The sequence below is a fragment of the Oncorhynchus tshawytscha genome, linkage group LG17 (genome assembly GCF_018296145.1).
Source record: "Oncorhynchus tshawytscha isolate Ot180627B linkage group LG17, Otsh_v2.0, whole genome shotgun sequence".
NCBI lineage: Eukaryota > Metazoa > Chordata > Actinopteri > Salmoniformes > Salmonidae > Oncorhynchus > Oncorhynchus tshawytscha.
In genome coordinates this window covers 21,792,369-21,809,501 of record NC_056445.1, presented here as the reverse complement: position 1 = coordinate 21,809,501, position 17,133 = coordinate 21,792,369, and the positions used below count along the sequence as shown (strand labels likewise).

The window sequence follows — 17,133 nt, the reverse complement described above, 5'->3', positions numbered from 1 at the left end:
TTAGTATGTTATAATAAAATATCACCACAGCAAGTCTGATGTTCCATTTTTATTCCACACAGAAAACGAAACTTTTATTCCATACTACATAATAAAATAAATGTCAACAAGTGTCCATTAAATCAAATGTAAGTGTTAATTTAAAGGCAACGAGTGGCAAATATTTAAATATTATTTATCCATTAGATGTTTCTCATGACATAAAAATCAACATCAAGAAAGACACTAGAGACAGAAAATTCCATGCGCCAACACATTCTCAGGTGTGATCTACAGCTTTCACTGAGACCTCTAATGGCTCAATCCTCAGAGGACACTGCTTACAGCCAACCCAGAAATAGGGGAAGACCCTCTCAGAAAAGATGTGTTTGAAAGTGTAGATCTGCGTGTTGTCAGCAGGGTCAGAGAAGCACACTCTCCCCTTCTCCCAGTCTAGCTGCACTCTGATCCTCTGAGGGCTCTTCTTCAGATTGAGTCGTGTCAGGGGTGAGGTCCCTGCAAAGTACATCTTGTGGTAAAAGTACACGGACAGGTATCCATTCTTCAGTACGGAGGAGACCTTGTCTTTCCTCTGGATGGACTCTTTGGCTACGCCGAGGACCCAGGCGCTGTTCTCTCCAACCTCCACGTCCCAGACATGCTTTCCTGAGCTGAAGCCCTCAGAGCCCAGTACGCCTGTGTCAGGGTCAAACCTCTCGGGGTTGTCTGGAAGCTTCTGTTTGTCGTCGCTGTCCCTCACACTGGTGAGGTCTTCAGACAGCAGGAGCCAGGGGGCAGCCGTGTTGGGGTCCAGAGTCACTGGCGCTAAGGAGAAAGTATATCCAGTTACCATGATGTAGTGGTTCTCACCACTGTAATTACTGTGTCAATACACATTAAGAAGCACTTTAAGTGCTTAAAAAGTTACGGTTTCAGTCTATCATGTAATGAAATAGACTAGTCTTGACACCAAGTGATGTTCAACACTCTGCAGTTAGTACTCACTGTATTTAACAATCCCTTGCATCTTCTCCCACACTTTGTATTGAAGTGAGCCCAGGTACTTGGCCACATCGATGAGTGCTCCAGAGACCATATCTGGGTCCTGCAGTGTGCTGCACTGAGCACTATACGGCCAGAACAAGTAGGAGTTAGTACTCATCACGGTCTGTAGACAGTGAAACCACCAGGGGTTGTATAATGTACTCACTTTCTCATTGTCTGCTTGCATTTCTGGAGAAAAAAAGTATCCTCCAAAGCCATCTCCTCCTCCACGGCTCTGATTGTGTCAGAGAGGGAGGCCAGGGTTCTGTCCATCTCCCTCATTCTCTGCCTCAACATCTCACTCTTACTCTCCTCCTCCTCTTTCAGAGCTGCAAGCCTAGCAGCCTCTTCAGCTTGGAGGAAATGGTGGAGTGTCTCAAACTCCTCATGAATCCTCTTTGCCACAAACCGGGCCTGGACCTGAAATGAGACCTCTGTTAGGATTGTGTGTTAACATATGAGAGAGTTTGATTTATTTCATACTATGGCCAACCACCAACACTACCTGAATGTGTGCCACTGTATTTTCATAGTTTTGCTTCATTTTGTCAAAAGCCTCCGTCTTCTCTTGCAAACAAGTAAGCACAGACTTCATATCCTCCTACAAAGAACATTAAAAAGACAATTGACTAAGAATAGAGTAAACAAAACATTTCAGTTCTTCAAAGGCAAACAGTTGCAGAATGCATAAAACAGATTAGATCAAACTCACAGCATTTTCCCCGTTACCTCTTGTTCACCTCTGAACTCATAAAATGCTAGCTAGAGAACTCAATTTATAGGGTTGCCTATCACAACAACAGATTACCTTCATGTCGCCTATAGCCTCTCCCACCGGGCAGCACTCATGGTTTTTATGCTTCCTGGAGGTGTGACAGACCACACAGATGGGCTCCTTGTCCTGCAGACAGAACAGCTTCAGCCTCTCCCCGTGCAGGGAGCACAGCTCACCCGGTTCACACAGCTCTCCTGTAGACCCAAGCGCTCCACTCTCCTGGATGTAGGAGTCACACAGGTTTTTCAGGGTGAGGCTGGCCACCGGCTCGTCCACAAACTCCCTTCTACAGAGAGGGCAGTCTCGGGCCGAGCCCTTCCCAGACCAGTACTGCTGTAGGCAGGCTGCACAGAAACTATGGCTGCACTTGAGGACCACAGGGTCCCTGAAGATGTCACAGCACACAGGGCAACAGAGGTCCTCCTCTGGGACAGAGAATCGAGCGGCCATGCCTTCTTCACACGAAAGTGACTCTTCCTCTGGAAGGGAATGCAGGGCAAAGGGACGCACAGAGCTGCAGGCATTAGACAAACAGAGTGAGCCCCTGTTTTTTCTAGTTAGCTAATTGCCTCTGTAAGGTACAGTATTTACTTTAACTTTTTCCAACTAAATATTTGGGCTCAACAACATAATGCCTGAACTTCAAACTGGCCATACTTACTGCCTAGGACAAGTCGATGTTTAGTTTGGGAGTGCTTTAATAGAACAAGTTACATTGACACTCGCCTGATATCCAAGGCACGTCTACAGGAGAACGCAACCAATACACGTAACTAGCTCCTTGTTTTATCTGCGACGTCAAGAGTTGTTTTGACTTCCTTCTTCCTGTTATGGTGTGACACATCCTTATCGGGGTGGAGCTAGGCAGACCATTCTTTAACACTTTACCACCAGTTCCACTTTGTGCTCCCTTTGGTTTCATTATTTGGTGGTACTAGACTGTTACTCCATTGTTTGTGTTTGCTGTCATTGTTGTCTTTGTAAACAAATAATTTATTCATATTAAAAGTAATGTTTCACTAATGAGTTGTCAAGCCATGAGCACTACAAATACATAATATAAATCAACTACTATTTGAATGTTAATGTCATAGCCAGCCGTGGGATGTATTTACTCCATTGATATTTACATTTTTGTTGTAGGCCCACTCTGACTATAGGCCCATTTTGCAGTGTGGCATTGAGCAACAGTGGGCTCTACTGTATACCGGTAGTTGGAGATCCCCATCTAGTGGTGAATATTTGCAATGGTAGCAAATTGAAACTTTATTTTATAACGTGTTAATGAATTAAATGAGCTAAACCCACTTATATAATTAAGAAGGTACATTCAGTTAAATAGAAAAGCACAACATGAAATGCAATAGAAACTTTTAATATTTATTTAGATAACTGTACTTTACATATTTTACATACTGTAACAACTGTTCTAAACACTTGTACAAGCATTATGAGATAGACAGTTGTTACCTTACCACATTCCATTGGCATCAATTAGATTACACTACTTATACCCATAGTATGCTTTGTGTTGAGGCAAGTCTTACAGCTATTTACATGGAACTGGATTCAACTAAAGTTCACACAATGGGGTCCCTACAGTTGATACATCAACTAAATAACATGTTAGTTGATATTTGTCCCCACATATTATAAACCTGGCAACCTGTCTCCACTCATGTTTATATTCTGCCCAAAGTTGGGGCTAACTGACAAAAGGCGCAGTGGGACAAACTGATTGGTACTGTAAAAGTATGGGAACACTTTTTCAGTGAATGTATCATTGAAGGTGTACAGAGTAGTGCTCTTAGTGGGATCGCAGAATGTCAGCTCCCCCTTGTCACAGTCCAGAAGTGCTCTGATCACTGGTGGGCTCTCATCCAACTTGATCTGGATGTCTGCGTTTACACATACTCTATATTTCCCACTAATATATCTGATGCTCCACAATCTACATTTTGAGTGACTTGCTGCGCACAATGGACTCTTTGCCTACTCCCAGGGTCTAGTTATCACTTTATCCTACCTCTACATCCCAAAAATGTCTGCCTTTACTGTACCCTTCAGAACCCAACACTCCCATTTTAAGCCTCTCAGGATTTTCTGGAATGTTCTGCCTCTCCTCACTGTATGTCACAGTGGTCAGGTCATGAGTCAGTATGAGCCTTGCAGATGCTGTTTGGATCAATGGTCACTGAAGCTTTAAGGGGAAAGTTTATTTTACTTTTATATTGTACTTTAATACTGAAGTGTGTGGGTGTAATGGGAGATAAAACAATAAATAACTATTGAAAAAAATACATTTATTTCCAAAGTATTGTGGCCTTACAGTAAGATATTTAAAAACAACATTTGTGATAAACCTGGACTTTCTATAGTAAACGATCCCAAGCATCTTCTTCCAGACCTTGGATTTCAGAGATCCCACATGATTGGCTATGTCAATGAATGCTCCGGACACTACCTCAGCATCTGCAGTGTCTGTTGCTGTGGATTCGGCTCTATGGGAATAAGAAAACATCAGTGCTGTTGTAAATGGAGTGTAACATGTATTTAGTAGGGATGAAAGGGGACTTCATTTACGACATACCTATTAAGTATGGCCTTGTAATTGTACAAAAGAAGGACATATTTCACTATGTTATATCAGATGACACTGAGATAATTGAGAAAAAACTCACAGAGAAATAACTAATTTACAGTTGTGAACTCATTCACCAGCAATTTCCGACCTGGTTGATAATTTCAAGGCGTTATACGACATTTGACTGTAGACTAGCAGTGTGACACTTGCGTCCTTTGGACGAACATTCGTTTTTGCAGTGAGTTCATGAGCTCATGTTGGGAATTTACATCTTTGTTATTTAAAAATTCTTTACCCTTAGCTGAAGGAATGTGATATTGTCAACTTCCATTTCCTTGATCATTTAAATAGTCTCTATTAGGGTTGAAATCTGCTTGGTCAACGGCTCAGCTCTTTCTCGCATCACTTGACATTTCTGTTGCTCTTCCTTTCTCAGGGCAGCTGTCCTGGCTGTCTCTTCCTGTTCCGGGAACTGGTGGTGTCTTAAACTCCTCCCTTATCTGCTCCTCTCCACACTGGACTTGACCATTATGGACTTGACCAAACTTGAACACTGCTCAAATGTTTCTACATTTAAAACCTTTTTTTTTAAAATGACTGATACCCGTATATGCTCCTCCCAGGTTGGATGGTACATCTTGGCTGTGTTCATGTTTTTTAATTCATTCTTCAAAGTGGAACTCACACGCTGGATTTCTCTCTAAAAATAAATGAAAAATGATTCTTGTAAACATGGTAAATGTATGTTACACAGACCAGTCTTTTAATCCAGCCAGTCACTCTCTACTCAGTCACAGAATGTGATTTAAATGACGAGTTCAAATAAAAGCAAAGGGAACAGATACTTTCACAAACTGACCTTCAAATCAGGCAGAGCCTCCTCAGTGGGACAGCAGTCATGGCCTTTACGTTTCTTTGATGTGTGACAGACAACACAGATGAACGGCTTGTCATCAAAACAGAAGAGTTCCATGTTGCTGGCAATTGTCCTGAGATACTTTCTCCTTTTCACTCCCTCTCTGCAACAATTCTCAGAGACTCTTTAAGGCCAAACTTAGGCTAGGTTCATCAATAGAACACTCGTTCCTGCATACAGGACACAGCAGATTGTCCATATCCTTCCAGTATTTCTATAGACACTCCTCACAGAAGCCATGGCTGCATTTGAGGACGACAAGGGTGATGTATATTTATTTTTTATTTAAACTTTTTTTTAACTAGGCAAGTCAGTTAACACATTCTTATTTACAAAGACGGCCTACCAAAAGGCAAAAGGCCTCCTGCGGGGTTGGTTCTGCAGGTGGGGACCACAGACCACTTCTCAGTTCCTATGCTTCCTGACTGATGTTTTGGCCACTTTTGAATGCTGGCAGTGCTTGCTTTCACTCTAGTGGTAGCATGAGACGGAGTCTACAACCACACAAGTGGCTCAGGTAGTGCAGCTCATCCAGGATGGCACATCAATGCGAGATGTGGCAAGAAGGTTTGCTGTGTCTGTCAGCGTAGTGTCCAGAGCATGGAGGCGCTACCAGGAGACAGGCCAGTACATCAGGAGACGTGGAGGAGGCCGTAGGAGGGCAACAACCCAGCAGCAGGACCGCTACCTCCGCCTTTGTGCAAGGAGGAGCAGGAGGAGCACTGCCAGAGCCCTGCAAAATGACCTCCAGCAGGCCACAAATGTGCATGTGTCTGCTCAAACGGTCAGAAACAGACTCCATGAGGGTGGTATGAGGGCCCGACGTCCACAGGTGTTGGTTGTGCTTACAGCCCAACACCGTGCAGGACGTTTGGCATTTGCCAGAGAACACCAAGATTGGCAAATTCGCCACTGGCACCCTGTGCTCTTCACATATGAAAGCAGGTTCACACTGAGCACATGTGACAGTTTGTGACAGTCTGGAGACACTGTGGAGAACGTTCTGCTGCCTGCAACATCCTCCAGCATGACCGGTTTGGCGGTGGGTCAGTCATGGTGTGGGGTGGCATTTCTTTGGGGGGCCGCACAGCCCTCCATGTGCTCGCCAGAGGTAGCCTGACTGCCATTAGGTACCGAGATGAGATCCTCAGACCCCTTGTGAAACCATATTCTGGTGTGGTTGGCCCTGGGTTCCTCCTAATGCAAGACAATGCTAGACCTCATGTGGCTGGAGTGTGTCAGCAGTTCCTGCAAGGGGAAGGCATTGATGCTATGGACTGGCCCGCCCGTTCCCCAGACCTGAATCCAATTGAGCACATCTGGGACATCATGTCTCGCTCCATCCACCAACGCCACGTTGCACCACAGACTGTCCAGGAGTTGGCGGTTTCTTTAGTCCAGGTCTGGGAGGACATCCCTCAGGAGACCATCCGCCACCGCATCAGGAGCATGCCCAGGTGTTGTAGGGAGGTCATACAGGCACGTGGAGGCCACACACACTACTGAGCCTCATTTTGACTTGTTTTAAGGACATTAGATCAAAGTTGGATCAGCCTGTAGTGTGGTTTTCCACTTTAATTTTGAGTGTGACTCCAAATCCAGACCTCCATGGGTTGATACATTTGATTTCCATTGATCATTTTTGTGTGATTTTGTTGTCAGCACATTCAACTATGTAAAGAAAAAAGTATTTAATAAGAATATTTCATTCATTCAGATCTAGGATGTGTTATTTTAGTGTTCCCTTTATTTTTTTGAGCAGTGTATATATATATATAGGACAAACACACATCACAATAAGAGAGACAACATAACAGTACATAAAGAGAGACCTATAAGACAACAACATATCAAGGCAGCAACACAACATGACAATACAACATGGTAGCAACACAACATGGTAAAAGCACAAAACATGGTACAAACGTTATTGGGCACAGACAACAACACAAAGGGCAAGAAGGTAACACAACAATAGACAACAATACATCACGAAATGCAGCCACAACTGTCAGTAAGAGTTTTATTTATGTCACAACACACAGGACAAGAGTGGTGTTCCTCCAGGAGAGACAAGCTGGCTGCCCATTTAATGAATCACTCTGTGTGCTATTCTGTCTTGGTTAAGGCTAGAATCCATCAAGCAGGTTGACTGGGTTGTGGCTAAAGGGGCAGGTTATACTGGTTATAAAGGCATGATACAGACTAAAACTCCACCCACAGTTAAGTTTTCATATTCCAGGAAACTAAACTACCACATTTCCCTCTGTGTCCTGGCAGGAACCCAGATGTGTGTAGCGTTCCAACCAACAATAATGAGTGATCTGACACAGCCATGTATTAATACGTCTTATCTTGTCATAGCAGCTTTTACACATATCATATAATACATAGTAAAGTAAATATGCAGCTGTCACCTTTCCAATATCTATTAGGAAATACACTGTACAGACTAGTGACCTTTTTGTTATTTAATCAAACTAGTGATGTGCCAATTAGTACCTGTGTTGTGAGAACAATACTTTACCACTAGATGTCAGTAAGTGTCCAGACATTTCAAAGAGAAACAGTTATTACTGTGAAACTAATTGTAAAACTACATTGTAGACTGTTACTTACTGATGGTGAAGATATCGTAGTATTGCTTAACAGTTTATAAGTATACAGACATGGTCGTCCAATGAGATATGCTGCTATTATATGCTACATCATTTCAACTCTAGTCTGAAAATAGTCCTACAGTAAATCCCATTTACTTTTAACCTGTCCTTTCTGCTTTTTAGTATTTTCTGCTTTTTCCCACAACCCCTCCGATATACACACACACATACACAAACACACATTAGGTTGGAGAATCTGGAGCAGAGGGAATCCGCAGTGCAGCGGCCAATGAGCAGATTTGCCTCGTGCCCCAGCTCACGTCTCAGTTACCTTAGTGAGGGGTCTCTTACAAAGGCGCAGTGGGCTTTTAAGACTGCCTATACTAAAGTATGGGAACAGCTTTTCAGTAAATGTGTGTTTGAAGGTGTACAGAGTATTGCTCATAGTGGGGTCAGAGAATGTGACCTCCCCCTTGTCACAGTCCAGGCATACTCGGATCACTTGTGGGCATTCATCTACCTTGATCTCTTTGCGTGATTTCACACCTGCTTTGTATTTCCCATTAATATATCTGATGGTCCACAATCCACTCTCAGGATCCAGTTTTACTAGCTTCTTCCGCACAATGGACTCTTTGGCTACTCCCAGAGACCAGTTATCGCTGTCTCCTACCTCAACGTCCCAGAAATGTTTGCCTGTAATGAAGCCCTCAGACCCCAACACTCCTACATGAAACCTTTCAGGATTGTCTGGAAGACTCTGCTTTTCCTCACAGCACGTCACAGTGGTTAGGTCATCAGTGAGGATGAGCTTTGTGGACACTGTGTTTGGATCCATGGTTACAGGATCTAAGGAGATACAGATAAACCATTTCACAGAACTATTGAAAGATATATTCTGTTCACAAATGTTGGCGAATTGAATTGTGAAATACCCTGGACTTACTGTAGTCAACAATCTTAATCAGACTGTTCCAGACTTTGAACGTCAGACATCCAACATGCTTGGCCATGTCAATGAATGCTCCTGGCCCCATCTCAGCATTTGCAGCAGTGTCTGGAGGTGTGCACTCGGCTCTAGGGTAATAATTAAACTTTAGTGATTCCATTCAATGGAATGGAAAAGTATGGAGATAAAATAAAATGGGACTTACCTGATAAGTATGGCCTCGTAGTTCTATAAAAACAACAAGGACAAATGACACTGTTACAGTATGAGGTGGCTGTGAAATAAAAGTCCATAAACCTGTCAATCATTGTAAATATGCTTATTTGCCTCATAGCTTACAGGTGTGTCCATTGACAGTTGTGAAACAATTGTATTCACCACCAATTGACATAAATTAAATAATCCTGGCCCACATACCTGCAGGAATGTGATATCATCAGTCTCCATGTCCTTTTTGATAACTCCAATAGTCTCAGAAAGCATTGAGATATTCTTGGTCAACTTCTCCATTCTTTCTCTCATCACTTCATATTTCAGCTGTTGTTCCTTTTTCAGAGCAGCTATCCTGGCAGCCTCTTCTTCTTCTAGGAACTGGTAAAATTTCTTAAACACCCCCCTTATCTGCTCCTCTCCAAGTTGGCCCTGGACCTACCATAGACAAGAAGGAAACTTAAAAGGATAGTTCACCCAAATTACAGATTTACATATTGGTTTCTATACCCTGAAGCAGTCTATGGACAAAGAATGACAGCAATCCATGTTTTGTTTTAGTTTCCCTGTGCAGCGACGCTCTCCATCCAACCTGACAGAGCTTGAGAGGATCTGCAGAGAAGAATGGGAGAAACTCCCCAAATACAGGCATGCCAAGCTTGTAGCGTAATACCCAATAAGACTTGAGGCTGTAATCGCTGTCAAAGGTGCTTCAACAAAGTACTGAGTGAAGGGTCTGAATACTGATGAGGGAAAAACACTATTGAATTAATTTTAGAATAAGGCTGTAACGTAACAACATTTGTAAAAAGTCAAGGGGTCTGAATACTTTCCGAATGCACTGCATCTTTACTAGAAAGAATGTATTACTGTGAACTACCATTAAGTGTTCCACACAGTTTTCCTCTTCCAGTTTGGCGGTGGTCATTTTTCCCAATTTGTTCTGCAAAGGAGCCTTGATTTCACTCTAGAATGACATAAGAAGTGAAATTTGTCAACCTTGCTAAACGTTTATGTAGATTAAACAAAACTGAGTCAGGCGTTCATTGTACAGTACTCAGCTAGTCATGTCTTTATTCAGTCACAGAGGGATCCATTTGTCTTTAAACAAGGGCAAAGTTAACAAATCAAATCACACAATTATCAGTTAAATAAAGGCAAACATGTTGAAATCTGTCTCACCTTCAAATCAGGCAGAGCCTCCTCAATGGGATAGCAGGCATGGCCTTTATGTTTCTTTGATATGTGACAGACAACACAGATGAGCTGTTTGTCATCAAAACAGAAGAGTTTGAGTTTCTCTCCATGCAGCTGGCAGATATCCTGAGATTCTTTCTCCTTTTCACTTCCTCTCTGGAACGATTCACAGAGACTCTTTAAGGCCAAACTTTGGCTCGGTTCCTCAGGAGAACACTCTCTCCTGCATACAGGACACAGGAAAATCTCCAAGTCTTTCCAGTATTTCCGGAGACACTCCTCACAGAAGCTGTGGCTGCATTTGAGGACGACGGGGTTGCTGAATATGTCACAACACACGGGACAAGAGAGGTGTTCCTCCAGGAGAGACAAGCTGGCTTCCATTATAATGTATCACTCAGTGTGCTATTCTGTCTTGGTTAAGGCTAGAATCCATAAAGCAGGTTAACTGAGTTGTGGCTAAAGGGGCAGGTTTTACTGGTTATAAAGACATGACACAGACTAAAACTCCACCCACAGTTAAGTTTTCATATTCCAGGAAATGAAACCAAAACCAGAACTATCACATTTCCCTCTGCATCCTGGCAGAAACTCAGGTGTGTGTAGTGTACCAACCAGAAATAATGAGTGATATAACACACACTAGAGGGATATAAAACAACAATAAAAAAGATGTTAAATCAAACGAGGACTTTACCACTAGATGTCTAGCCATTGCAAAGAGCAACGGTTATTACTGTGAAAAGCATTGCAAGACTACATTGTAGACTGCTGGTGAAGACATGGCAGTATTACTTAATAGTTTATAAGTACACAGACATGGTCACCCAATGAGATATGCTGTTATTATGTGTACTGTACTTTCAAATCTAGTCGGAAAATAGTCCATTTACTTTGAACCTGTCTTTCAACACACCAAGGTACATGTCATCTTACTAACAAACAATTCCTCAACTAAATGCTATTGCAGTCTTTCTCTCTCTCCCATTATGTATTGAAGTGAATTCTTCAATCTGGACTCTGGTGTTTCAGATCAAAATGATGTCATTTCAAGTTTGCAAGTGTTCAGTTTGTCTGTCTCTGTATAGATATTATGTATAAACTACTGTGTACTATATATACTCTGTGTAGAATGATATCCTCATCTAGTTGTGAGAACTTGAAATGGCAGTAGATGACAAAAAATGTATCATCTGTCAATCAACAACGTTTAAAGGGAGTTCAATTCACTTGAACAAGTTGGAAGAAAACAATATTTACAAGTTTTCAGACCCTTTGCTATGAGACTCGAAATTGAGCTCAGGTGCATCCTGTTTCCATTGATCATCCTTGAGATGTTTCTATAACTTGATTGGAGTCCACCTGTGGTAAATTCAGTTGATTGGACATGATTTGTGAAGGCACAAACCTGTCTATATAAGGTCCCACAGTTGACAAGTCATGTCAGAGCAAAAACCAAGCCATGAGGTCGAAGGAATTGTCCGTAGAGCTCCGAGACAGGATTGTGTCGAGGCACAGATCTGGGGAAGGATACCAACACATTTCGGCAGCATTGAAGGTGCCCAAGAACACAGTGTCCACCATCATTCTTAAATGGAAGAAGTTTGGAACCACCAAGACTCTTCCTAGAGCTGGCAACCCGGGCCAAACTGAGCAATCAGGGGAGAAGGGCCTTGGTCAGGGAGGTGATCAAGAACCCAATGGTCACTCTAAAGGAGATCCAGAGTTAATCTGTGGACATGGGCGAACCTTACAGAAGGACAACCATTTCTGCAGCACTCTACCAATCAGGCCTTTATGGTAGAGTGCCCAGACGGACGCCACTCTTCAGTAAAAGGCACATGACAGCCAGCTTGGAGTTTCCCAAAGGGCACCAAAAGGACTCTCAGACTATGAGAAACAAGATTCTCTGGTCTGATGAAACCAAAATTAAACTCTTTGACCTGAATGCCAAGCATCGCATCTGGAGAAAACCTCGCACCATCCCTTTGGTGAAGATTGTTGGTGGCAGCATCATGCTGTGGGGATGTTTTTCAGCGGCAGGGACTGGGAGATTAGTCCGGTTCGAGGGAAAGATGAACAGAGCATAGTACAGACAGATCCTTGATGAAAACCTGCTCCAGAGCGCTCCGGACCTGGGCGACAGTTCACCCTCCAACAGGACAACAACCCTAAGCACACAGCCAAGACAACGCAAGAGTGTCTCAATGTCCTTGAGTGGCCCAGCCAGAGCCCAGATATCAGTAAGTATCCAGACATTGCAATGAGCAAAACTACATTGTAGACTGTTACTTACTCCTGGTGAAGACATGGTAGTACTACTTAATAGTGTATATGTCAAGGCTGTGGGTAACTGGTGAAAGGAGTCAGGCGCAAGAGAGCTGAGATGCGTGGACAAGGTATTTAATTCAGGAAAACACCAGTACAAAACACAATACTATGGTGCTGGAAAAATACAGATACCACGAAATAAACTGGCGTAACAACAAAACCCGGCAACAATAATACCAGCCGTCAGATACAGCCTTATATTAAAACAAACACGCACACAAACATGGGAGAAACCAGAGGGTTAAATAATGAACATGTAATGGGGGGAATTGAAGCCAGGTGTGTAGAAAACAAAGACAAAACAAATGGAAAATTAAAAGTGGATCGGTGATGGCTAGAAGGCCGGTGACGTCGACCGCCGAACTCCGCCCGAACAAGGAGAGGGACCAACTTCGGCAGAAGTCGTGACAGTATAAGTATACAGACACGGTCATCCAATGAGATATGCTGTTATTACATGTACATCTAGATGAGAAATTGTCTTAAAGTAAATCCAATTTGTTTAAAATATGTCAAGACACCAAGGGTTACTGTCATTTTATTAGCAAGCAATTCCAACAGCCTCAACTAAATATTGTCTCCCATCTCCTGTCTGTCTCTATCTCTCTCTCTCTAAGATGGAGAGTGGCAGGCAGGCGGCGCGATGGACGCAAGCTTAGTGATTATTTCACTCATACTGTCCACCATTCTTCCAGTTAGCCAGGCAACTTGGAGCCTTATCGGGGATCCAAGTTGATAGTACAGGGGACAGACTCTTTTCACGCAACTTCGATACGAAGTAATTTTCGTAGCAGTTTAGGAGAGCATTTTGCTAACCCTAACCTTAACCCTTTTCCTAACCTTAACTCAGTCTCCTAACCTGCTACGTTAGTTCTCCAAATCTGCTGCGTAAATTCTCCTAACCTGCAGCGAAAAAGACACTTCCTGATCGAAGTGGTGAAAAGAGTGTTTCTCCACTGTACAGAGTGTGAGTGTGCAGTGCACTTCCCTAGGGTCCTGGGGAGAGGAGAGGGTGCTGGTTCCCAGTGCCTAGTCCAAAATGTCCTCTTCCTCTTAAGCTGACAGCACAGTATGACAGTGTGCTGATCCCTGCCCAGCGTTGTAGTCAAGTCTCTAACCTGGACTCGGGTACTACCATTCTGGCACTGCTCCCAAGTGTCCTGTGAGAGAACAGGGTACTGGGGCCCAGTGTCTGTCCCAAAATGCTCTCCTCTTGATTCGATGTTAGAATCGATCAACTTGGCAATGTAAGTTGTGGTGGCTTGGTGGATCAAAGTGCAGGTTGATAGTGTTGAAATGGCCTCCACCCACAATGACCAGCAGTTTCTATGTCGTTCCCATTATGGAGAGTTGCTAGGCAACAAAACCAAAACTTCACTCTGCCTGCTCCCGACAGAAACTAAGGCTCTGGCTCAGGGGTGTATGCACAATATTACCAACCAATGGAGGCTGCTGAGGGGAGGACGGCTCTTAATAATAGCTGGAAGGGAGCGGATGTAACGGCATTAAACCATGTATTTGAAACCATTCCACCTATTCTGCTCCAGTCATTACCACGAGCCCTTCCTCCCCAATTAAGGTGTCACCAACCTCCTGTGCTACCAACCCACATTATGACAATCTAACAGTCAGACAAGTCTTGTCAAACCAACTGGTATCCGTATATACAGTGACTATGCATATGCAGCTGTCACCTTTGTAATATCTATTAGGAAATATATTGTACAGACTGCTGACATAATACAACAACAATAAAACATCTAATTAAACTAGTTAAGTAGCTACTAGTACCCGTGTTGTGAGAACTGTACTTTACCACTAGATGTCAGTAAGTGTCCAGACATTGCAAAGAGAAACAGTTGTTACTGTGAAACATTGAAAAACTACATTGTAGACTGTTACTTACTGCTGGTGAAGACATGGTAGTATTACTTAATAGTGTATAAGTATACAGACATGGTCATCCAATGAAATATGCTGTTATCACATCTATCATACTTTTAAATCAAGATGAAAAATTGTCCTAAAGTTAATCCAATTTGCTTCAAATATGTGAGACACTAAGGGTTACTGTAATTTTATTAGCAAGCAATTTCAACAGCCTCAACTAAATATTGTCTCCTGACTCTGTCTCTCTCTCTCTCTCTCTCAGATGGAGAGTGGCAGGGAGGCGGTGCGACGGACGCAGGCTTAGTGATTCATTATTTCTCTCATACCGTTCAATGTTTTCCCAGGCAGCCAGGCAACTAGGAGCCTCATTGGGTCTGAGAATAGCTGTCAATCCCCCTAGGTTCTAATGAGCTTTGGCAGTTTGACATGCAGTGTTCCCTCTTACTATCCTCCCTGGGACTCGTCTCAGTGACGGATGCCTTCTGGAGAGTGTCAGGACCCCTCCACCAGTCTCACACCTCTATCAGGGTGTTACAGAGCTGATAGTACATAGGACAGACTCTTTTCATACCCCTTGGATACAAAGGGATTTTCGTAGCAGGTTAAGACAGGATTTCTGTCTCCTAACCTGCTACTTTAATTGCAGCCTCATGTAAACCGATTCAATAGGCTATTAATCTGCTGTGCTACGCAGTAATGGTGGACGGTAACTAGTGAGAAGAGGGACCATTAGTTATTAGGGTGCTTATGGACTGAAGAGAGCAAAGTGTAGAGGGGAAGGAAGAGCGAGAGAGATGGAGATGGAGAGAGAGAGGGAGAGAGGGAGGGAGAGAGCTCCTCAAATGATCACAGTGAATAACTACCAACGGAACAGGCCTTTAGAGTAGTCCTTGGGTAAATAGTGGAAGACATTAGCAGATGAATATCCTCAAGTTGAAACACAACTGTATTGTTACAGCCCCGAGATGGAAGAAGGCCATGGTGCTTGGTCTGTATGTCATGCTTTATCAATATTTCCTATTCAGAAAGAAATTGTTGTGTGACGTGTCAACCAATCATTTCCATTCCCTTCACGTTCTGAGTAGTAGAGGACCACGAGCGTCAAAGGAAATAAACCTCAAGCACATCCATTTAATCAGAGGAGAATTTCATTTCTTTTCACATATGAATTGAGGCCTCCGTATAAATTGGATGAAATGCACAATATCACCAGACTGGCTGCTTACCAAGTACCAGTTACCTTTTCGGTCATATTGATTCTTTTCTCCCTTCTCTGTATTGGTGGAGGAACTCTTGACAACAATTTCAGACAGACATGAAACCAATGGGAAAAAAAACAAGGAAAAAATATTCAGTTTAGAAAGTTTCCCCAGAAGCTATTTTATTTATGGATTCTTACTCAGAGGCCTAATGTGTGTTGACCACTGGAACACACACACACACACACACACACACACACTCACACGTCTTGCCCACGGTTTGCATGGGGACGAATGAGAGGTGGGGTCAATCTTATTTGGAGAGAATGGTGAGAAGCCTAGGACTCAGACTCCATCCTTCTTGGAGCTCTGGAAGGTCGCCAGGCCTCACATTTCAGATCTCCAGGATTCACTGGGAGCCCAGCTGTTATTGGGTGTGCAGCCCTGCATATCTCCACCTCCACCGCTGCAAATAGAGTTTAAAGGAGCAACATCAATTCAATAACCCACACCAGACGGACAATACACCCACTCTCCCCTCCCCAATCTCATTCTTCTTTTCATTTGTTATTCCCAAGCTTTCCTTTAAACTCTAGCTGAGGGAGAGAGTGATTACAAGGTTGTCAAATCGTTCTTAGTTTTTTCTCTGGCTTCGTGATGGTGCGAGCGAGGAAAGCACTCCTGGTGTAAGGAAGGTTTTCACAATCACTTTCCTGAAATTGTGTTTCATGTTATGGATTTTTTTTCTTTCATCAATGTCATGAAACGGTGACTGGGGACAATTATGGAAACACCCACTCTGGAGAGATAAGAAACGTTACAATGTGATTCAGATCACAGATGCAGGCACTACATCACATCACGTAGACATCTCCAGACTACGGTGTTTAGGGTAGCATCCATTCTATTAGGGCTGATCTGAAAGGTTGGTGCCAAACCAATGTCACAGATTGACCGTCTCCAAATAGGTCACATGGCCTACAGTGCAGAAATGGAAATTCTCAATGGTGAGGGGCCTAATCCACTGTGGTTTGCTGGGATAGGCTCTAAGCTCTGGGCCGCACAGTGAAGAGAAGAGGACCAGCTTCACACCACAGGCAGATAAGGAGGTAGTAGCTAGAGGAAACTGGGAGTCTTTTTTAGAGCCAAGATGGATGGTTGTGATGCTCCATCAAATCAAATCAAATCAAATTTATTTATATAGCCCTTCGTACATCAGCTGATATCTCAAAGTGCTGTACAGAAACCCAGCCTAAAACCCCAAACAGCAAGCAATGCAGGTGTAGAAGCACGGTGGCTAGGAAAAACTCCCTAGAAAGGCCCAAACCTAGGAAGAAACCTAGAGAGGAACCAGGCTATGTGGGGTGGCCAGTCCTCTTCTGGCTGTGCCGGGTGGAGATTATAACAGAACACTGCCAAGATGTTCAAATGTTCATAAATGACCAGCATGGTCGTATAA

The 17,133-nt window shown here is 43.2% G+C and overlaps 2 protein-coding genes across 3 annotated transcripts; both read right to left on the bottom strand.

Moving 5' to 3' along the window:
* Positions 1 to 36: 36 nt before the first annotated feature.
* Positions 37 to 2,621, bottom strand: LOC112217065 (zinc-binding protein A33-like). 2 transcript variants are annotated; one of them, XM_024377314.2, is made up of 6 exons: positions 2,460 to 2,621; positions 1,832 to 2,312; positions 1,529 to 1,624; positions 1,190 to 1,443; positions 985 to 1,106; positions 37 to 804 (listed from the first exon to the last, which is right to left on the bottom strand). In XM_024377314.2, exons 2-6 carry the CDS (start codon positions 2,246 to 2,248, stop codon positions 260 to 262), a joined length of 1,434 nt encoding a protein of 477 aa, XP_024233082.1. In that variant the 5' UTR covers positions 2,249 to 2,312; positions 2,460 to 2,621; the 3' UTR covers positions 37 to 259. The 2 variants fall into 2 exon arrangements, with proteins under 2 accessions (XP_024233082.1, XP_024233083.1); XM_024377315.2 differs by having other exon boundaries at positions 1,832 to 2,277.
* A 4,686-nt stretch (positions 2,622 to 7,307) lies between these two features.
* Positions 7,308 to 10,729, bottom strand: LOC112234196 (zinc-binding protein A33-like). The gene is made up of 6 exons (XM_024377313.2): positions 10,240 to 10,729; positions 9,938 to 10,024; positions 9,265 to 9,495; positions 9,053 to 9,075; positions 8,845 to 8,975; positions 7,308 to 8,747 (listed from the first exon to the last, which is right to left on the bottom strand). Exons 1-6 carry the CDS (start codon positions 10,636 to 10,638, stop codon positions 8,215 to 8,217), a joined length of 1,404 nt encoding a protein of 467 aa, XP_024233081.1. The 5' UTR covers positions 10,639 to 10,729; the 3' UTR covers positions 7,308 to 8,214.
* Positions 10,730 to 17,133: the final 6,404 nt, after the last annotated feature.